Source organism: Jaculus jaculus, chromosome 12 (assembly GCF_020740685.1).
Source record: "Jaculus jaculus isolate mJacJac1 chromosome 12, mJacJac1.mat.Y.cur, whole genome shotgun sequence".
NCBI lineage: Eukaryota > Metazoa > Chordata > Mammalia > Rodentia > Dipodidae > Jaculus > Jaculus jaculus.
The window spans coordinates 42,697,476-42,720,525 of NC_059113.1; the positions used below are offsets into that span (position 1 = coordinate 42,697,476).

Sequence of the window (23,050 nt, forward strand, 5' to 3'; positions counted from 1 at the left end):
TTGACAAGGACACACACTAGCATAGAGGTGGAAGGGGATAATTTCCCTAAGGCCACACCATCACATCATCTTATGTCTGAAGTAGGGAGTATGAGGAATGTACAGCATTCTTCGGTAATGCTTATGTTTTGTCTGACAGTTGTGAATTACCATGATACTGATTCAGCCGTTATAACTCAGCTGCAGTGAGTTTAAGCTATTGACTGATGTTCATCACTACTCAAATCACTGAACAATTGAGATAATCTCTAAAGATACCAAATACTAAGCTTACTAAATCATATTACAACCACAACCCAAGCACTCATTAGAGTATTTATTTATTTATGTGAGAGAGAGAGAAAGGCAGATGAAGGAACAGGCATGCCAGGGCCCACAGCCCCTGCAAACAAACTCCAAATGCATGTGCTTCCTTGTGAATCTGACTTACGTAGGTTGTGGGGAGTTAGAACCTGGGTCCTTTGGCTTTGCAGGCAAGCACCTTAACTGCAACCCTAGAGTACATTTTTCTAGTTAGAATAGAGTTCAATAGGTGCTCTTTGGATAGTCTTCCAGAAAAGAAAGAATCTAAGGGAAATGCAGAGACACAAGAAGGAAAGATGTGGCTAGAGAGGCTGGATCTGAGGGGCTAATGTGACCAGTCATCCAGTGCCTTGCTGAGTGCCTCCATCTTCTGGGGAAGTCCCATTGCATGTCAGAGTATCTGCACATCAGATAGCCTACCATGGACCACTACTAGACACTGATTCCAGGTCCCAGTTCTATCCAGGCTGTGCTCCCAGCATGTACCACCTGCGACGGTGTATATGATAACCAGTGTATCCCCTCCACACAGCCCACTCACTTTCCTATCTTCAGAACTCATACAGTGCCCACCTCCCCTGGAGACCTCCTTCCTTGAGTCACTCTCTACCCAGCTCTCCTTGACTCCAGGGCACATGTTTTGGATCATAAGCTCATCTCTTCAAGTTCACTGGTGGGCACATTGAGAACAGGGCTGTGGCCCTTAGAAAATTGATCCCTGAATTGACAGCCAACAATGTGGTTGCAGCACAGGATGTCTGAAGGCAGTTTACGGTGTCCCCCTACCCTTTATCTGTGGTATTAAGATGTCGACAGGGGTGACACCCATGATCCTGGAAAGTTGAAATGCATATCTCTGCAAAACATCCAGAAGAGACTGTGAAACTTAGTGATTATATGATTTCACTGCAGGAAGCAGGAGAGTTTTCAGCAATCAATAAATGCATGCTTGTATTTACTTTCTAAATGGAGAGTTCAGCAGCTCAAGAATGAGTGCAGTGTCTCTGACTTTGCTGCCATCGTAAAGAGCATTCCTTCCTCTTTCTGGAACATTCTGATGGTAACTTTAACCAAATCCAATTGATGACAATGTCCTCTGCTACTAGCCCAGTGGACTAGTCACTACCTCTCGCAATCATTATCATGCCCTGGCTGTGTCAGAGAATTAAAGCCTTACTGCCCATAGTCACCGACTTGAAAATAGCAAAACCTCTTCCTCTTCTTGCCTCGGCAGAGCCATGGCTCATATCTCCCTGGCTGATGCCCAGAGCCCTTCTCTGTATGTTACTAATTATTTTGCTGCCTGTAGTGTGTGATTCTGTTTCTACAAACACATAAGTTTGAAGATTCCTGTCTTCACCCTGAAGCAAGTAATGAGAAGGTGTAGTGCTTGTCTTTTCTGGAACCTCTGAGGTCTCTTATATAATCATATGTTGATGTGTAAGATGAGCCATACAGGAAGAAGATTGGGATTGTTTTATCAAATCTTCAGACTCTTTAAATATTAATTTATTCATATTTCATTTAGTTTTGTTTGGTGTATATGTGTAGCAGTTACTTTATTGTTCCCGGAACATGATGCCTGACCATACCCAACCAAAAGCAACTTATGGAAGGAAAGGGGTCTGTTTTTGGCTTACAGTTTCAAGGGGAAGTTTCATCATGGCAGGGAAAGCATGGCAGGCCTGTGTGGGGCACTGGTATCACCTCGTCATACCAGCATGAAGGAAGCAGAGAGAACCAGCAGGGCTGGGCTGTCATACCTGAAGGTCTGCTCCAGTGACACACTTCCTCCAGCAAAACTCCACCTCCTAAAGGTTCCATAACTTTCCCAAACAGTGCCACCAACATGGAATGAAGTACTCAAATATTCTGCAAGAGATATTTTACACTCAAACCACTCCTGGATGTGTGTATTATGAGTGGTGTGTTGTGTCGTGTGTGTGTGTGTGTGTGTGTTAAATGAAAGTATTATGCAGCTGCACATTTCCCATACATGGTGGATGCAGAAGCCAGAGGAGAACATCAAATGTCCTCTTTTAGTGGTCTTCCACCTTATTTCCTTGAGTTAGAATCTACACTAAAACTGGAACTGCTGTTTGTGTGTTTGTATTTTTGTCACACTTGCTGACCAGTGAGCCCCAGCTATTCTCCTGTCTCTGATCCCTCACCATTGGGGCTACAGGTATTCAATGCCATAGCTGGCTTTTTATGTGGGAGCTAGAGATCAAAAATCAAGCAGCAAGACTCTTAACCACTGTGCCATCTCTTGAGTTCCAGACTCTTTCAATTTGTCTTAAATCCACTGGATGGGATATGAAACATGAACTTGAGGATATGAAGCTTTTGAAAATAAGTAGAATTTGAGCATATTTGCTTAAATTTTCTGGGAAGGCCTATAATGGACATTTCCCTGTGGAGATTGCCTGGCTCGACACTCCAATGTTCTCAAGAAAGGTGAACACACTTGGGAAATCCTACTGATGTGGCATTTGTGTTGTTCCCTCCCTCCCCACCCCAACAACATGACAGCATGATCTTTTAATCTGTTGCTTACTTTTGCTACTGCTAGTGGGACATAAGACTCCTCAAAATCAATAATTCTTCTTTGGAGACCCAGAGTAGCATGGACTGTGTATGTCACTGACAGGGCTGTCCATAGTCATGCTTCAGAATTCACAGTTGGGGCTTTCTGTCAGTCAGTAGAGTGAGAGGGTTAAACTCTCCACTCTGAATATAAACCACGCCTAAGTGATGGTGTAAGAACAGCCACTTAGTTTCCAGTGTTGTCACATGGACATCATCAGCAAGTGCTGTTCACACATCAACTTACCTTTTCTCCTGTTGATGTACACATGTAGCACTTATACCATTTATAAAACCCCAAGAAATACTATAAGTATTTAATGAGATAAAGACTTCTGAAGGGCCATTGCTATTGAGGAGAGATGATTGACCATAGCCCAGTACTCTTACATTTGACTAGGATGTTGCCAAAGCTGGGAGCCAGGGGGCAGGGTGTTCTTCTTGCACTCCTGTTTCCCAAAACCTGACCTCAAACACAAAATTCACCCAGAAGAACAGATAAATTTGTTCACTGGGATACTGAGCTTCAGCACTGCTAACATCTTAGAGAAGCCATTGTGGGGGTTGACCTGTATGTGTGGGATATTCTGGACCATTTCTCAGGATGCCAGAGCACCCCATCTCCAGCCCCAAGAAGTCACCAGATACCACCAAGGTAGGGTCCCCAAGGGAGAGGGAGGACTGTATCTCTCTAGTTATATGCAGCTGCTATTACTGCAGACTTCTTATAAGGAAGAGTGGGGAATGCACTGATACAGTTTCACAGGGGCAGGTCCTTCCTTGCCGGTGCCTGGTTGCCTGATGCCTAGCATAATTCCACATGCCATTGATGACCAGTGCTCAATGAGCTGGAACCAGGCTACAGCCCCATGTCCTATGCTGAAACCAAATCCAACTTGAGTTCACAGGTGAGAGACAGAATCAGAGGCAGGAATTACAGTAGTTAATGTGTGTGTTTGGTACCTTTGTATACACATGAATCCATAGAGCCTGGATCAGCTTAGTCTTATCTCTCTAGCTCCTGTTGGCTCTGAAAGTGTAGCCAGTCCCTTTAAGGCAGTAAATGTACCACTGCCTTCTCCCACCCCAGCCAGATCCAATCTGAGCCCAGGCAGACTATCCCCGCATCAGCCTATAGTATGGAATCCTCCTCCTGGGGAACTCAGATCCAGGTTCAAGCCAACAGCATCAGTCAGAAAACCATTTCCACTGGAGGCATCTGCTTCAGCAGCTAAATGAGCCCTTCCAGATCCCAGCCAGCTTCTGTCTGAGTCTGCCTCCCACTTGTACCACATGCTGAGGCCCCACTCCCAGAAGCCACTAGTGGTGGGGCTGAGGAGACAGAGGAAGTTATAGACTCCACATGAGCCCCACTCAACACAGGCCCTATTTTGTCTGATTGAGTTGGTCTCTCCCCCTCTGTACTCATGCATCTGTAGCATCTCTGGCTTTTGTCATTGTCCTCTATACACTTGTGACCTAGCCCCCTTCCCCTTCTACTCCTGGACCACCGGAGTTACCATGTGTGGACTCAGGAAGGAGCCAAGGGAAGTATCCACCAATGGGGTGTTTCCAACCACCTATAATGTTCAACTTTGGGCTCTTCAAGCTCATGGGTTTCTAAGTGGTTGATATCACGTCCAACCAGGCTTTGCCATATCAAGGAATCATACACTAGAAACTTTCAGCACTCCTTCCTTCTTCCCCCACACTTTTAAAATAAGCTTAAAAGAGCTTAGATATTGCCCCTTACCTTCATTATTTGAGAAGCACACAATTTGTAGACTTCTTTCATGGGCAAAAAATAACATTTCAAAGCACATGGCTTTTCTTTGCCTGTATCCTGAGCAGCCCCATGATTGGGGTTGAGCCCCAGGATTTCTACACCATTCTGCTGAGTGACTTTGGCCACACTGCAAGGTTATTGTATCCTCAGCAAACACAGTCCTGGTTATGTCCAACACACAAGGACTAGAAGGAACCAAGATCATATTGGTGTCTCCCATACTGAAAGAGCTTAGACCTCAGATAATGGACATCCCAAAGAAGATGCACAGGGCTACTGGCCTGTGGTGGAGACACAGAAGAAAGACCTTGGTGAGAGGCAAAGTAGGGACCATGGAAAAAGCAGAGGAGAACTTTGTGTCAATGTTTAATAGTTTTCCCTAAGAGATAAATTCACACTAGCAAAAAGTCTTTCAGGAGAAAAGAAGGGAAAAGATTTCAAATATCTCTCTAGGACGCACAAAGCTCATACACCAATTTAAAATACCCACCCCATCCTCCTCCGCCCATTTTCATCTTGACTCTTCCCAGAGCATTTTTTGAAGATTGTCCCCACTTGTCAATTTTAAACACAGTGCCATGATCAACTCACTTTATGTGTTTTGTCAGTATTTGTGGGGAATAACAAGGGAGGGTCTCCTTGTGGGACAAACCCATTCCTACGTACCAAAAATCAACTGGAGTTGGGGTAAGGAATGTATGTTAAATCCACACAGAGCCTTGGACATGAGCCACATGTGACTGCCACCTTGCTGCTCCATCTGTCCTCAGACAGGCACTGAAGAATGCTTTGGAAGGCAGCCATGTCACATCTAATCATGAGACCCACCAAGCATCCATGGCTGCTGCTGACTCTGGGTGCTGGATTTGCCCTCTGGTGAAGTTGCCCGAATTCCTTCATCAGTCCTGCCTTTCAAGATAAGGAAAATAAGCAGCTGTAATGGAAAACAACTCACATTGGATGGCACTCACATTCTTCCCTGCGGATGGTCAGGCAGTGCCTAGGGCGCTGGCAAACACAAAAACATGGGCTTCCAGTTGCTAAAGAGAGATTGGCAGACTGGGCAGCCAGTGCTGTGCCTCCCACATGCAGTGCAGGTTTGGAAGTGACAGGTGACAACTCAAGGTGAGGCTGACTTCAGTCCAGGATGGATTTTCAGACCGAGTGTGCTTTTCTAAGGATGCCCAGCACCCCTACCACTGAACATGAACCTACAGGGAAATAAACTTCTCATCTGAAATCTTATGTTGTGAAAATAATGACTATTCATTGTAAAGATTTTTATAAAATACAATTGGAGGAAAAAACAATGTGAAGAATGTCACTGAATGATAACCTTGACTCTGGCATCTTTGTACTATGTCTCATTTCTCACATCCAACTCTCGGCATCCAGGACCCTGCGTGCTTCCTTACCTAGCATGGTAAGAGGGCATTACTTGCAATGCTGTGGCCACCATGAAACCAGAGGCATGGAAGCATTTTGTCTTGCATGCATGTTCACGCACACATACACACCTGTTACTCAGGTATGTCTTTGTTGCTGGATTCTTAGGTGTTTTTATGTTTCACTGCTACAAATATACCATTGTATTAGTTACTTCCTTGTTTCTGTGACCAAATACTTGACCAGAGCAACTTAAGGAAGAAAATGGTTTATTTTGGTGTACAGTTACCAAGGGGATTCTTTTTCCATCAGGAAAGGAACAGCATGGCAGCTGGAGTGGAAGGACCAGTCTGTAAAACCTTAAGAACTTAAGAACCCTCGGTTACCCTCTTCCTCCAGCATGGCTCACCTCACAAACATTCCACAACATGCCCAAACAGTCCTGACAACTAGGGACCAAGTAGTCAAACACATGAATAACACTACATATTCAAACCACATCCATGTGCACATCTTTGAAAACACAGTGTCTTTCATGATATTCTCAGGCAACACAGCTAGGAACAGACTCACTGGGTGGATCGTGGGTATGATTGTGTTAGAACCGTCAGACCAGGCTGATGAGGGAGTATGCCACTGACCAGGCCTTCTTCTTTTACAGCTGTCTCTTACCCAAATTACAAGAAGACACCCCCACCGGTGCCTCCACGGACCACCTCCAAACCTCTGATCTCAGTGACAGCCCAGAGTAGCACTGAGTCCACACAGGATGCCTACCAGGACAGTCGTGCCCAGAGGATGTCCCCATGGCCCCAGGATGGCCGTGGCCTCTACAACTCCACGGACAGTCTGGACAGCAACAAGGCCATGAATCTGGCTCTAGAAACAGCCGCTGCCCAACGCCATGCTGCAGACAGCCAAAGTGGCCCAACACGGACCAGCGACAAGTCAATCCTGGTGTCCAAGGCTGAGGAGCTCCTTAAGAGCCGCTGTTCCTCCATTGGGGTCCAGGTAGAATTCTCTCACTGGCCTACAGTGGCATTTGCTTAGCATGAGTCAACACTGGAGCCACAGCCCTGGGTCCTTAGGCCAGCCATAACCAAAACCAGACACTGAAAGCTGAGAGCGGCACCATGTGTGCCTGCTACAGGGCAAGAGGGACCCCAGTGCAAGGTCCAAGAGACCAGGCTCACGTCCCACTCCATCCTAGGACCCGGAACCAGGTGGACAATATGGATAGAAGGTTATTCAGATACCTAAGTCCCCCTGGCAAAGTGATTTATCAAAATATTTTCAGAACCCAAAAGTGTGCTGGGAATAGAGAGGTAAAGAGACCTGCAAGTCCTCCTGGTGTGAGCTGAGGGTATGCACAGCTAGTGCAACAAACAGCTGGGCCCTTCCCTAGACTTCCAGCTTCCCTAGAGGCTCTGATACACAAGGGCAGTGCCCCATGGTTTCAAACCTCACAGAGGTATACCACCATCTCATTAGGCCCCAGGCATCTCTCCCAGTGGTGTATATGGCCCTGCACCCCTGTTGCAGACAGAGAGCCTGACTGCCTCTGCCACTTTCCACCATATTCAGTGAGCCTAGCTCAGATGCCACAAATTGCTCTTAATCTTGAGGGGGAGGGCATGCCTTATAGTTTGTCTCAAGTGATCTCCAAGCACGGATGGACATAGTTGCATAGGGCTGGGGGCCAAGCCTTTTACTAGCTGTGTTCACCTCTTGCTTCCTTTTGCTCCTCTGTCCAGCCTTTGTCCAGTGGGTTTTTAAATCAGGATGGCTAATTCCCCCTGGACTACCCCCACAGCCCCATAGAGAGGAGGTGCACAGAGCTGGAGGTGAGAGCCTACGCACAGCACTGTCACACAACGCATGGTGGGGACAGGCAGAGAGCCAGGGGGGTATTGGCCCACTGGCCTTGGTCCTTGAGCCAGGTCTCCACACTGTGGCTTCGTTGTTTTGTTTAGGATTCTGAATTCCCAGAACATCAGCCCTACCCAAGGTCAGATGTAAGTACCAAACATCCAAGTACGCATGAAGTTTATTTTTCTCCCTTCTTTGGATTCTTCATACAACTGCTCTTGTCACCTTTCTGTCTGGCTCTATGTGCCAGGCACTCTGCTGGGCAACCTGCTCTATTGCACAGAATCTTTGCAGTTCCTGAGGATTTGAATCAGCTCCCTGAGGTGAAGAAGGCAGGACTCATTTGATGAGCAATTGCAGCCCAGGCCAGAGGAGTCACAGCACTGGAAACTGGAAAAACAAGGAGCATTACTAACCAACTCTCTGGCTGCAGTCACATCTGGGCTAAGGCCCTGGTTTCTCCAAGCACACTACCCCACAACCACTCCAATGTGCTCATCTCCCACCCCTGGTATTCTCACCCACATCCGTGAGCCAGGCAAACCACCTCAAGGCTCGACAAGGGAAGAGGTCATTTCTGAGCATTTGGAGTGACACCTTCAACTTGAGAGAAGTGGGTATCATTTCAGAAACTTGTGAAGTTGTAGGACCCAGCTAAAATGGAAGAAAATGCTTCCTGCCTCCTCCTCACATCAGGATCTCACATTTGCACTCACCCTCATTGCCTCCCCCCCACAACACATGCCTGCCCTCACCCACACTGTCTCTTCACACCATACACCTGAACTCACCCACATTGTCTCCTAACAACACAAACCTACCCTCACCCACACTGTCGTCTTGCTGCACATTCTTTAACTCACCCTCACTGTCCCCTCCTCACAACACACGCCTACCCTCATCCACACTTCACAACACACACCTGTACTCACCCTCATGGTGTCCTTCTCACGGCACATACCTGCACTCAGCAATACTGTGTCTTCATGACACACACCTGAACTCACCCACATTTTCTTCTCTTAACAGCATGAACCTGAACTTATCCTTACTGTCTTCTCATTACACACACCTGCACTTGAACTCACCCTGAGTGCCTCCTCCTCATAGAACATGCCTGAAGTAAGTCACCACCGCTGTCCCCTCCTTAGTGCACACACTTCCCTCACCCACACTGTCTCCTCCTCACAATGCTCACTTGCTCTCAGCCACACTGTCACTTCATTCCTGTGCTCCTGTCCTGCTCCCTTTGCTAGAACGTGCAGTGTCTTTACACTCCCGGCCTTGCCTTTCAGTACTTCAGCCATGCCTGAGCCTCTGAGAGCTTTTCCAGACACTGTCCTCCCATGCTGTGTGTTCTGAGGAGGTCTGGTCCGTACCTCCTACATCTTAGCACCCCAGTACCTAGCACAGTGCCTGCCACATAGCAAATGCTCCGTTAATGTTGGATAAGTGAGTGGATGGTTGCGTTGGTGAGTGAGTGCTTAGTGAACATACCTGTAGATGCTATGATATTGTTGAATAGACTCATTTAATTGCTTTTTACCATGGTAAAAATATACACTATTACATGAGCCCATAAATTCTTTGTTGTCTAAATTAAATCATTTAAAAAAAAAACTCAAAATAACCTGTAGTAAAAGAAACCTTGTGTAAGGATTTAAAAAAGAGATGAAGCTAAAACCCAAATATAAGAGAAGGAAGACCCAGATAAAATGGACCTCCAAGCATGTGAACACCTATTCATAGTTCCTAGGCAAGGTGGGACTAAAGACAATGTCAGTGCTGAGACACAAACCAGACATAAAAAGTAAACTCATGGATGTTATACAGTTCCCAGGTCTCTCCATGTCTCCACTCAGTCCTCACAATGACCCAGTGAACCAGGTATCATTATGCCCCATTTGTGCATGGAGAAGCAACCAACCAGGGATAGTAAATGACTTGCCTAAGGGTGCATGGCCATGAGTACCACAGCCATGACTGAAGCTAAGGAGGTAATTCCTGAGAGCCCTTACATGGCTTTGTTGCTCAGAAAATCAAAACTAAATTTTAGACCAATTCTTTACCAGGGAGCCATCCCTGGTAATCCCCATATTCTCTCCAATGATGGTAGCATTTTTCCTGGCTCTGGAAAAGAAGACAGCGTTGTTCTGTCCTCAGCTTGTAGAGAAGAAACATTAGCATAATGTCCAGCACCCAAGGGCACTGTTTCCTGCCATGAACCCCACCGGGTTTCTGAGAGCCATCCCTCCCTGAGGAAACTTGGGCAGACCCCTGTGAGTCAGACAGTGTTCAAATGATGACCTCACTGCTGGCTCATGGAGTAACAGCCCCCACTTCACAAGTATCAAGTGGTCCTTTGCAGTTATAACTGGGATCCAAGAGCTGAATGGAGCCTGCTGGGTTCTGTCCAGTGCAGTGCCATATAATGTTCACACATGGTCACACCAGTCATCTGTCCTCCGTCATTGTCTAGCTTAAAGTAGACACAGGCTCACATCCCCTGTTCCTCAGCAGCCTGGACCCTGCAGAGTGAGTCCAGCTTAGAGGATCCATCAACAGTCCATCAGAGCTCCTGTCTGGGATAGAAAGAAAGAAAGAGAGAGAGAGAGAGAGAGAGAGAGAGAGAGAGAGAAAGAGAGAGAGAGAGAGAGAGAGGGAAGGAAGGAAGGAAGGAAGGAAGGAAGGAAAGGAAGGAAGGAAGGAAGGAAGGAGGGAAGGGGGAGGAGGTTAAGGAGGGAGGGAAGGGAAGGAAGAGAGGAGAGGAAGGGAAAGAAGAAAGGAAGGAAAGAAGGAAGGAAGGAAGGAAGGAAGGAAGGAAGCAAGGAAGCAAGGAAGCAAGGAAGGAAGGAAGAGGAAGGGAAGGGAGGGAGGGAGGGAGAAAGAAAGAAAGAAAGAAAGAAAGAAAGAAAGAAAGAAAGAGAGAGAGAGAGAGAGAGAGAGAGAGAGAGAAAGAAAGAAAGAAAGAAAGAAAGAAAGAAAGAAAGAAAGAAAGAAAGAAAGAAAGAAAGAAAGAGAGAGAGAAGGGAGGGCAAGAAGGGAGGGAAGGGAAGGGAAGGAAGGGAAGGGAAGGAAGAGAGGGGAGGGAGGGAAGGAAGAGAGGGAAGGAAGGAAAGGAAGGGAGGAAGGAAGGAAGGAAGGAAGGAAGGAAGGAAGGAAGGAAGGAAGGAAGGAAGGAAGGAAGGAAGGCTGGCTCTTCACCTGAACTCCTGCAGGGCCTGGAACCCGGAACTGTCATCTCTCTCCCTCACTCTTCTTTACCAACATTTTCTTTCCTTTACATTTATCAGTTTGTTTTATCTAGTTTTATCAGTTTGTAATGTGTCTGTTGTATAAAGGTCTTCATTTTTGTGTGAATGTGTATATTCGTAAAACATCCCAGACACTTGATGGAAGGCAGCCCCAGTCAGGAGGCAGAAAGCCTTTAGTCTGATGGGTACAACTTGCTGTAGGGACAGCCACCATACAGTCCATTCCAATCTGCGAGAATGATTTGGTAACAGTGCACCTTGGCCACTGATCCCCACCCTCCCAGGAGTCCTCTGCACACACCCCTTCTCCACTACCATCACTGCTATCCTGCTAGAACCCCACGTCCTCAGGCTGAGGGCTAGCAAATACTGCTGAACTCTTGGACTTAAGAATAGGAGCCTGAAGGAAAGAGCAAATGGTAAGTCTGCATCAGAAGCAACTCATTTGCATTGCTCTGTGGAGGACTGAGTGGAAGCAAAGGAGCTTGTTTGGAGAGCAGATATTTCATGTGGGTGCTCAGGTTAAAGTATGCTGATGAGAAGCCCTCAACACCCCAGATTTCCCTTGTGATCCAGCAGAAAGCGAGGCACAGACTGAGGCTGCCTGACTATGGCTTGGCTACATGCCTGGTCTGCTACAAGATGGGATCAGGGTACAGGAGGGCCCTCCTTACCTCCAGCTTTTTCCCCATCATCATCTTCCACATGTACACATTCACGCTGCACACGTTGTCACATACACAGAGACATACATACTCATACCACCCACACCAATTCCCTTGTCTCTCAAAGAGATTATATGCACAGTGTCCATCCTGTCTCATACTCATGGCTGCATCTCAGCCAGTTCCCTCAGGACATGATCCAGAACTGGCCAATCCCATTAATGGGAAGGTCAACTCAAAACTGTTTATTGGTCTTTCTACCTCATTGATGGGGGATCCCCTCTTCTGACTCTTAGATAGTTTCTTAAATTGTGTCTTTTCTGATTCATCTTTTCCTGAAAGAATTCTCCCTATATAATGGCTCTTGTAGACATGAGTTATACATGTATATTCTTCACCGGTTTTTTGGTTGTTTGTTTTATTTTATTTTTCAAGGTAGGTTCTCATTCTGCCCCAGGCTGACCTGGAATTAACTCTGTAGCCTCAGGGTGGCCTCAGACTCATGGCAATCCTCCTACCTCTGCCTCCTGAGTGCTGGGATTAAAGGTGTGCACCACCACGCCTGGCTCTTCACTTTTTTTTTTTTAATTATTCACATTAGCCAAATTTCCTCAGGAGACCCCTTAGAACTCTCTTTCACTGTGTGAGTGACACCTTTCCTCGGTCCTATGTCTACTTGCTTCTTGGCCTCAGATAAAGCTGCTCCCTCCCCGGGATTTCAGAAGTTGACAAACCTTGAGCTATTTCTGGGTGCATGAGGTGTTAGCACAGCACCCCAGCCTTTACCTTCCATCACAGACAGCTTCATTTTTCTTAGAACTGCTTCACAGGACAACTGCTGTATAATCAGCAAAATTCATCAAATGTACATTCCTTTAATATGCATATGCTTCTCCTGAAGGTCCTAAAATTCAAGATGAAAGGACAAGGATGATGTTTGCTGCAGACAAAGTTCCCTGACTGGGCTCCATCCTGGGAGCTTTGCATCAGTCACCAGAGAGGTTTTATATTTTTAGTCAAGGAAGTAAAGATTCAACATAATTCCAGAGAGGTTATAATGGTTGCATCAATAGCATAGAGTAGAATCTTGTGGGGTCCAAAAAAAGTACATTCCTAATTCACCATACAAATAGCAAAATTGTATTTGAAAAGATTTGAGGACTATGAATAGTAGACAAAATCTTTTCTGAACTGGAGAGATGGTTTAGCTCTTAAGGCACTTGTCTGAGAGCTTAAGGACCCTTGTTCAACTCTCCAGGTCCCATGTAAACTAGACACACAAGGTGATATAAGTGTAAAGGGCAAAGTTGCACATGTGCATAGTGCACACTGCTGGAGTTCTGCAATGGCTGCAGGACCTGGAGTGCCAATTCTTTAATAAAAAAAAAAATTACAAAAAAAATCTCTTCTGTTTAAGTCACCTATGTAGGGTATGTCATGTGTGTGTGTGTGTTGTGTAATACTATGACTCATGGTGGCTACTCATCAACACACAATACAACAACAGGATTTTCATGTGTTAAACTTTCATTTATATATGTTGCAAGGTATTGCTCATCATGGGTAAATCTATTTACTTTAGGGTCCTTTCCCTGCCACCTTTTCCCCATAGTTCCCCTTATAACACAATGATGAAGACTTCCCATATGCCAGAACACTATCTCTACAGGCTGTATTTCTAGGAGTGGAGTCAGCTAGGCAAATAATCTCAGCCTTTTATGACAAAATTATGTATTATTTTCACTACAAATCATCTTTAAAAGGATATCAACTACTGTCACATCACATATCAATCAAATTTGGCAATCTCAATCTGGACATAGAGGTCCTTGCCTATAACCCCAGAATTTAGGAGACTGAGACAACAGCATCATGAGTTTGAGGCTAGCCTGAGAAACATAGCAAGTGTGATGATATCAACTAAAACTGTAAGATGCAGTCTCCTTTGACTCAGTATGTTCACACCATCTATTTATAATAACCTTACATAATGGCATAAAACTACAAACACCTAAGTCATCCCTCCATTGAAGACTGATTAAACAAGTCAGGTTATATTCAAAAAGTAGAATAGTGTGTAGTTAAAACACAAGAAAAGGCTGGTGTGGAGCTCAGTGGTAGAGTGTTTGCCTCACTTGTGTCAAACTCTGGGTTTGACTCCAAGCAAAATAAATAAATAAATAAACAGTTACATATATCCTGTCATGGAATCTTAAATATATTAACCGAATGTTATTGTGATACTGTGTGAGGTATTAACAATATCCATGTCCAGCAAGGTACAACTAAATAGGGAAAACCATAATCACTTAAAACTAGGAAGAGGAATGGTGATCCCTAATAGGAAGGTTAGGGCTATCATTCTAGAATGTTCTTTTAGCACTCAATACTTTTCTAGCTGTCAGAACTGACAGCACTAACCAAAGCCCAACTTCTATGCCTGTCTTTCTAGTTCTCAGGGATGGGAAGTCTCTGACCCTCTGAATTTCCTGTGGCCATGAGGGGCATAAGGGTCATAGAGCAGGGCTCCAAGGTACAGACATCTGGCGCTGCTACAATAAGCTTGCTACCCTTGAGCAAGTTCCTCACCTTCTCTGCTTCCCAGACATTGATATGGCTCAGAACACCAGTATAGTCTTTGTGTGGATGACTGGGGAACAGCACTGAGAACACTAAGCCAGTGTCTGATGCCCAGTCATGTAAAGCAAGTACAGCTATGACCACTAGGGCTTCTCTGGCCACAACAGCCTTGCATGGCAGCCACAGATCACAGTGGAACCTGAGCCAGCAGCTGTCCTCCCAAACTCTCAAGAGATGGTATCAATGGTATTAAGTGCTTTGTACCACCCTCTTCTTGTAGAGACTAGCAAATTTTTAAGATAATAAAAAGGTGTTTTAAAACTAGGGCATTTCAGGTTGGTTCAAAAGTCTTTCAGGCACCATTGGTGAGGTCTTTATGAGGAAAGGACTGGATGGTTTGGTGCCTGGAAGGATCACTGGCCTTGGTTTACTAGAACTTCTTGCTGAGACTCACTTGTGTGACAACTTTCTGTGGCTGGTGGTTGCTAAAACATCCCATGGGTCTGTGGGTCTGGGCCCCATGAGGCTTATCTGTGTGATGCCTGTCTCTGTTGTGACCCTGAGTAGGCTTGCTGGTCATTCCAACAACTGTCTCCTCACAGCAGCTGTGAGAGACTGAGAGACAGCTAGCTGCTTTGGTGTCCCTGAAGGGTGCTTACATCTCTTCCTGTGTTGTTCTATGTGTGGCTGCAGCCCGGAGTTCAGTCTTCCTTAAATTGTTTTTGTCATTGTTAGCTGTGTTTGGCTCACACTGTCCTTACTTTCTTCATTGTAGGATGTGATAAGAGCTTTTAAATCTTGTAACAGTGCAGTCCAACAACCCCCTCCCCTTTTTTTTTTTGCCTGAGCTGAACTCAGCAATTTTATTTGCCTATGTTTAAAAGACTGAAGTGCAGCCTTGAGTTCAAGTAGTTACGTAAAATTTGATGAGGCACACTAGCAACATAATTACACTGAAATAAATGCATTTCCCTCTCTTTGAGATTCTATTGGATCAAGTGCATTCCTGCATTAATTAAACAAATGCATAATTAATTATAGCAAATGAACAAAAAAGAAATAATCCTTGGCCCTGATTCCATGTTTTTGTTCTAAAGTAAGGTGTTCTGTGTTGAACTAGGTGGAGACAGCCACAGATTCTGACACGGAGAGCCGGGGTCTACGGGAGTACCACTCTGTTGGTGTGCAAGTAGAAGACGGAAAGCGGTAACTCCCCCCACCCCAAAGTATCTGAGTGAACCTGTTCCCCAAGCTAGCTACTTGCTAAACACAAGTTGCAAGCTCCCAGAGTGAGCTGTGCTGGCCATCAGTAATTCATGCCGTTTGTGGAGACAGACCATAGATTTATACTTTTCCATTTATGTCACTCAAGTATGAATTAACATGGCCATGTCTTGTTTTTGTAAGAGGAAAGGGAATAATTCTTTCTAAAGTAATTTATCACCTGTGAAAACAACATAGTTCATAGCTCTGAAGTCAAAGACCTTTATCCCAAGTCCTTTATTAACAAGAGAGTAGGCTGGGGGTAGGGAAAAAGCAATTTTTTTTTTTTTTTTACCTTACGATGTGAAAAGTGAAAAAAGTGAGAGAAGAGAGGGAAGGAATGCACAGATGTCAGCAATGTCCTGGAACTTTCTCAAAGCACTACCTAAAACTCTAAACCACAGGTAGACATCTATGACCACAGTGCTAGTTTCAACCAGGGGAAGCAATAGTCTCCTTGGAATCTAAGGAATATGTATTGCGGACTGCATACGAGCACAGTGCACTGAACTCTGCATTAAAGCTACAGGCTTCTCTGGAGGACACCATACTAGAGGCTCTCAGGACTCAATCTTTAAAGATTTTAGTTACACAGAAATTTAGATCACAAGGCTAGGGAGACCGCTTGATTGGTAGAGTGCTTGCTTTGCACACATGAAGACCTGAATTTGATCCCCAGAACCCACATAAATAAGTTCAGGTGTGGTCGTGTGCATCTGTAATTCCAGCACCAAGGAGACAGAGAGGTGAATCCTTGGGACTCACTGAACATCCAGTCTAGCCCACTTAAATTCCAGGCCAGTGATAACCCAGTCTTGAAAAGTAAGATGATGCCTGAGGAAAAACACCCAAGGTTATCCTCTGACCTCCCACACGTGTCTACACACACAGAGAGGGAAATTCAGACCACAAGCTAGCAGCTAGCAGCTAGCCTCAAGGAGCCCAGACATCATCCTCACAGGTATTTCACCATCACTGTGCCACTAGCAGGGACTCAAGCACCACTTTGTTCATCAGCTGCACGCACTGCCTGCCTCTTTAGGTCCAATGCCGCAGGGCCAATCATACAGATGTGGTGGCATGTGTGGGGCTACACATACTCAAAGTCACAGACATGCTATGTGCACGTATGCATAAGATACACACAAATACAGCCACTGCCCATACTACCTATATACCTGACAGACCCATATGTAGCACTCATGTACCATGTATGTACACATATACTTTGACACTCCCCATGCAGAAACATACAATTCCCATATGCAGAGACACACATGCAAACACACTCCACATATTCAGAGGATCTTCATCCAGTGATATAGTCCCCTATTATGGTTCCTAATTGCCATTTCCACAATGGTCCTGTGGGAATGGGTGAGCCTGTGGAACAGGTGACACTTTAATACATAGAATGAAAATGTTCTTGACATACCTGCCAGAGTCAAAGCTGAGATTTGCTATTTTGCATATGAGAGCCAATGAAGGTGATGTGGTGTATCCAGATAAGGAAATCAGTTGCTCAGGCTCTGGAAAGGGATATGGACATCACAACACTGAATTGTTCACACAAAAGCCACACAGGAAAATTTTTTCCACACACGTCACAGAGAAGAAGCTTGCAAACATTGCACATTTCTAGAGAGGGCAGCCATTGAATACATGACTCTCCTTCACTCAACATATCATACGTGGCCATGATTTAGACTTTAAGAGTTAGGTATATGTGAAAACCTATCCATTTTCCACACTGAACATTGCTCAATTCCTCACAGAGAGACCAACACAGTGAGTGGGTAAGAGCACTTATCTTGTCCGGTCCTCACTGGCACCGAAGCTCAGAAGTATCCCTTCTAAGCTCTCTGCAGAAAAGGTCACATCCCTCTCCTTCCCTCCTTTTGCAGGCATGGGCGTTTCAAACGCTCAAACAGCGTCACAGCTGCCGTGCAGGCTGACCTGGAGCTGGAGGGCTTCCCGGGGCACATCACCATGGAGGACAAGGGCCTGCAGTTTGGATCCTCCTTTCAGCGGCATTCAGAGCCCAGTACTCCAACCCAATATGGGGCACTGAGGACTGTGAGGACACAGGGCCTCTTCAGTTATAGGGAGGACTACAGGACGCAGGTGGACACCTCCACCCTGCCCCCACCTGACCCCTGGCTGGAGCCATCCCTGGACACAGTGGAAACTGGGAGGATGTCTCCATGCCGCAGGGATGGCTCATGGTTTCTGAAATTGCTGCACACAGAGACAAAGAGGATGGAAGGCTGGTGCAAAGAGATGGAGAGAGAAGCTGAGGAGAATGATCTTTTGGAAGAAAGTAAGAACTTGACAGTCCCCGCGGTGGGTTAGAGGTTGCTAATTTCTCAGAGAGGCAATTAGGCAAATGGGAGCATGAGTGAGAAAATTCATTTTTTTCACATTTCAGTGAGTGAAAACAAATATACTTCCTTCTATCTCCCACTCAATTCCAGAAAGGAATATAAAACATGAAAAGAAAAGCAGACATGGCAGGCATCCTTTTCGTTTAGGTTTGTTTCATACATGGTTGAATGTGTGATGAGTTATGCTAACACTTTTCCCCATGGCATAGTTCTGTCATATCCCACTTACTAATTCTCTGGAGTCTTAGTATAATTTAATTTGGAAGATTGTTGTTTATTGTTTGTCCTGTGTTTATACAAAAAATAATCTGCCCTGGAATTATGCCAAAGGAAAAGTTGAAGATAAGCCAGAGTTGTCTAGTCAGCTCTAGGATGAGTGCCAAGCCCCCACCAATGGAACATCCTCAACTTAGTGTCCATAGTACAGACCTGCCCAAGAAGCCTCACCAGGCCTCTGCTTCCCCCCATAGAGAGGCAGCACCTTACTCCCCACCTGCTGCTTGTGCACTTGAAGAAACCAACCATCAAGAGATGACAGGTGATGGGACATAGTGATGTGAGAAGCTAGGGAAGAAGAGGAGAGGAGAAAAGAGAGAAAGGGAGTCAGAAAGAAACAATATTTATCTGTATTTTATTATTCTGATATTATTATAGGAGGCCACTTGGGTTCATAAATGCCTCTTAAATTAGGAAGCAAGTTGATAAAGGAAATGGATTTATTCATTTTCAATAATCTGAGGAGAGAAAGACTCCTAGCTTATCCCTGCCTATAGCAGGGCTGTAGTTGTATAGAAAAGACAAAGCAATCGCCAAAAAAGCTGCATGTATTGATTTCAGTTATCAGAAATGTGTAAAGTCTATCTGGGAGGTGAGTTCCTTCCAGGCTGGCAATAGGGCTTTAGCCTTTCCTGAGTCCCCAGCATTCCTGGATTCCTGGAGAAATTCTAATTCTGTGGGATCTATTGTTTTAGTAGTCTGATAGCCAAAGTCGGGGTGGAGCAGCAGGCGGGAGCACAAGTGTCTCTCTCTAGAATATCTTCTCTCTTGTCACGATGGGTATAGCATTTGAGCATCAGCCAATCTGGTACATTCCAAAAGTTCTGATCTCCCTTTGAATTGCAAATGAGGAGGCAGTCCTTGCTATGTTTATATGGTAGCTCAGAAATACGACCTTATGTTATTTTCCATCCTCAAGGATTATAGACTTGTTAAATACAGCATTTACTGACCATTTATTGGCCATCAGATCTACGCTAAGTACTTCACATATGTCCCTCAGTACTCTCCATTGTGAACTATATAAATGTCATTGATGGCAAAGCATTGGAGGTGTTGGGGGTTTAATATCATGCCAAGTGCACACAGAGCAGCAGTGGAGGAGAACTCAGCCTGGAGCGTCTCATTGAGCTGAACTGTGTTGCATGGCTGAAATCTCTGCACCGATGTGCTCCATTTCAGAGAATGAATGTCCTTCCTACCTCTCTCTGGCTGTACTTTCTTCTCTCTTAGCAAATGAGGATGTCCTGTCCGCAATCATTAACTTCTTTGTTGTTCCACTATAGCTGTGACCCCATTTGTGGCCCACAGAGAATGCTGGGCTGACAACACACACACTTGGGTCATGAGGATGTGGCCATGGGAATTCGGAGGTGAAATTCAGGAGGCCACCTCTTTCTAAAGTGATGAAAGATCTAACCACTAAAGGCTTAGGGGTTGAAGTGTTGTCACAAATCACAAAGTTCTTCTCTTTGGGAGCATTCAAGAAAATCCTACAAATTGTGTCATACACATGGCTGAAAAGACATCTTTGGTGTAAAATGTGGAAGCACCACTGGCCTAGTGACTATCCCAATTAGCTACAGGGAAGAGGAGACTGCTGTGCCCAATATTTTTTTTCCTAAGTGTCCTCTTTAGCCTTCTCAAACCTTGAGTATTGCACTCTGTGCGTGCTTAGCAGATATACATTGGACACTTGTATGGGCCAGCCACTCTGCAATAGGCAAAAGTGACACAATAAGCATAGAGCCTAAGAATGGGAGAGACAGGACCAGCAGAAGCTATTGACAGGCAGCATAAACTCTCAGAGTAATGAAAGAAACACGGACAAAATGTTTATGTCCCAGAGGTGCTTTCCACGGGAGAATTCCTAGCTACTGTCATGGGGTAAGCAGCTTTTCACTAAACTGTGATGGCCCAGAGGGTAGACTGGAGGGAAGGAAAAGAAGACTCAAGGCACAAGGGAGGCACAGAGGCTGGGGTTCAGGAGCTGGTGGTCTGGCTCCCACTGAGAAGACCAGCATAAGCATTGTCCTTTACACCTGCCTAGATGAGATGTTCTGTCAATGTCCATTCCCCCATTGGCTCTCAAGGGCTGCCTTTCTTTTGGCAGTGGAGACATCACTTCTTGAGAGTAGTGATCACACTCAGTGTGCATTCATGGTTCCTCATATAGTGGGGCTCAGAATATCTGCAAATGAGAATTGGGAGGAAGAAACAGAAGGCGGGAAGATAGGTAATATTAATGGATAGTGGCATTCACACTCCTTCCCAGTGCTTGTTAGCCCAGCATACTGATTGCTGGATGTCCTTGAGAATGCCCGGGAGCACTTCACCATTCTCACTTACTTCACGACAGCAGCTGAGTGGACTTGACTTGTGTGTTCTTGATCCATGGCATGTCACTGCACAGCCATAAGCCTTGAGCATAGAGTACAGGGAGTGGAGGCACTCGATGCTTCTGTGGGTTCTTTAATGTCCAAGTCTCCTGGACACCATCATCTTCCTGTGAGCACAGATGACAGGAGAATCACAGCATCACACATCTGCATACTTAACACATAACAGTAGCACAAAATCAAGCAATTTAATGTATCTCCCTAATAATGTATTAAAGGTAAAATAACCTCCAAGTCTAATTCTAATTTTGACATCAGCCAGTGGTCTCAGAACCTTGAAAATTAAGATTAAATTAAGTGGCTTTTGAAGCCAAAACTCTGAGCTCTTAAAATTGAAATTTCCATTACATGAAATAATTTCTGCTCAAACTATAATTTCATAATCACAGCCCATTGAGCTGATTGAATGGATCTAAATTTACGCAATCTCCATGATTAATAGAAACTAGTTTGAGCCAAATATAGGCTAGATCAGGTTAAGTCAGACTGGACAGTTAAACTGTCAAACAAAAACAGAAATATTTGGGAGCTACTCAAAACTTTTACAAATTGGGGTATGTTGTATTACTTGTGTTGAACCTAATGGGTAATAGCATGAAGTAAAAGCAAAACTTAATGTCTTCTAAAGCAAACAATGTTGCAGAGCTAGAGAGAGATCTTGTTCAGTGAATTCATCAAGTCATGACTCTCTTGAGACCTCCACATGGGACCATGTAGGAGGATAGGTCTTTAGAACACTGTTGGGGGCTCCTCACTTGCACAATTCCTCAAGGATCTGATGATCTGAATGGTCTCCAGTCAGATGCTGAAAGCCTCATACATGCTGAGATATTTTTGAGATAGAAGTATCTCAGGCCTCCTTAGACACACAGAATTAATGAGTGACTATCAAGTCATGAACTGTCAGAGTGGGATCAGACACATGTCATGGGGTCTCCTGGGCCATCTTCTATCATGAAGTGCAGATGTCTGTAAATAGGGGACATTCACTCAGGACTGAGCAGACACCAGGGGCCAGATGAGGGAGGAATAGAACACATATCCAGTGCTGGAGAGGAACACAAGACTAAACTGTACCTGCCTCCCATCAGCTGAGATGTCTCAGGGAAATGGAGAAGAAAATAGACTGCAGGGTCAGAGCGATGATGAATTGCACAAGCAAAACTGGTTGCTGTGTGTACATGGTAGCATTAGGCCCAGGATGGACGTGCACATGTTGTACACATGTAATGTGACAAAGGCCCACTGCTTACAGACCTCTGGCAGAGGACAGACCAGAAAGTGGGTCTAGTATAGAGGCCAGGCTAGTGAGTCACCAGCTGGACAAAGTCTTGATAAAAGTATGAAGAGACCTAAGAAGAGCCTTCCAACAACCAGGTGACCAGGAATAGCTATATGTTTACAACCTGAATGACGCATGAGGCCTGAAGTGAAATTTCAGGAAGCAGTGCTCCCCCAACATCAGCTCTGCAGAGTTAGCCACTGAGGAATCTTAAGATAGCTAATAAAATTATGTGTACACCAAAGACCAGGGTTATGTCTTTATAAATTTGCATTCTGATGAGCACCGGTCCTTATCTGGAGCTCTTCAGAAGAAACTGTAAACTGTCACAAAATTAAGGAAGTGGAGTGGGAAAGGATAGATTGAATTTTCACTCCAAATTCCCTGCAATTACAGGAAGCTATTTACATTATAGGTCTCAGATAGGATCACGCGGTTCACTGAGCAGTGGAGTTCACCTGCCATTGGCAGGCAGTCATTAATGGTGCTCTGACGTGCTTTATCTCGCCATGGCACTATTCAATTTATACCCGTGACAATAACTCTCCACTACATTCAATCAATACCAAGAATTGCCATCCATTCATGCTGTGTTAACGATTATAAATTGAAGTCCTTTATGTGAATACTCCAGCAGAACTCCATTTTAAGAAGAATATGAAAATTAGAGATTAAAACTTCAAATTTTTATAAAATGGATTGACTTTTCCTTACAATTTAAATAATCAAAATTGGTGAAACAAGTGCATTTATCCATCACTCCTATATTTTTGCAGCAAAAATGAATTGAAATAAGCCCTTTTAAATATTATCATCAATCACTCAGGTTACAGGATACAGATGAAACAGAAATTCACCCTGTCAGAAACAAAGCAGTCCCTCCTCTAGGCCTCATGATATCACGACTAGCAAGCATGTTCCTTCTGGACATCAGTGTATCAATGAGGGATGACATATTTTCTGTCTCCCTTGACATGAAGCCCAAAATCCCACCCACTTTCACTTCTCTAACCCTGG

At 44.9% G+C, this 23,050-nt stretch overlaps 1 protein-coding gene across 4 annotated transcripts in view; it reads left to right on the forward strand.

Moving 5' to 3' along the window:
- Positions 1–23,050, forward strand: part of Dlgap2 (DLG associated protein 2) — an 802,536-nt gene that overhangs the window by 763,907 nt on the left and 15,579 nt on the right. For all 4 annotated transcript variants that reach the window (XM_045131440.1, XM_045131441.1, XM_045131442.1 and 1 more), the window contains 4 exons: positions 6,723–7,072; positions 8,035–8,076; positions 15,550–15,635; positions 17,597–18,012. In XM_045131440.1, the coding sequence (XP_044987375.1) occupies positions 6,723–7,072; positions 8,035–8,076; positions 15,550–15,635; positions 17,597–18,012 (894 nt within the window). The remainder of the gene's footprint in view (positions 1–6,722; positions 7,073–8,034; positions 8,077–15,549; positions 15,636–17,596; positions 18,013–23,050) is intronic.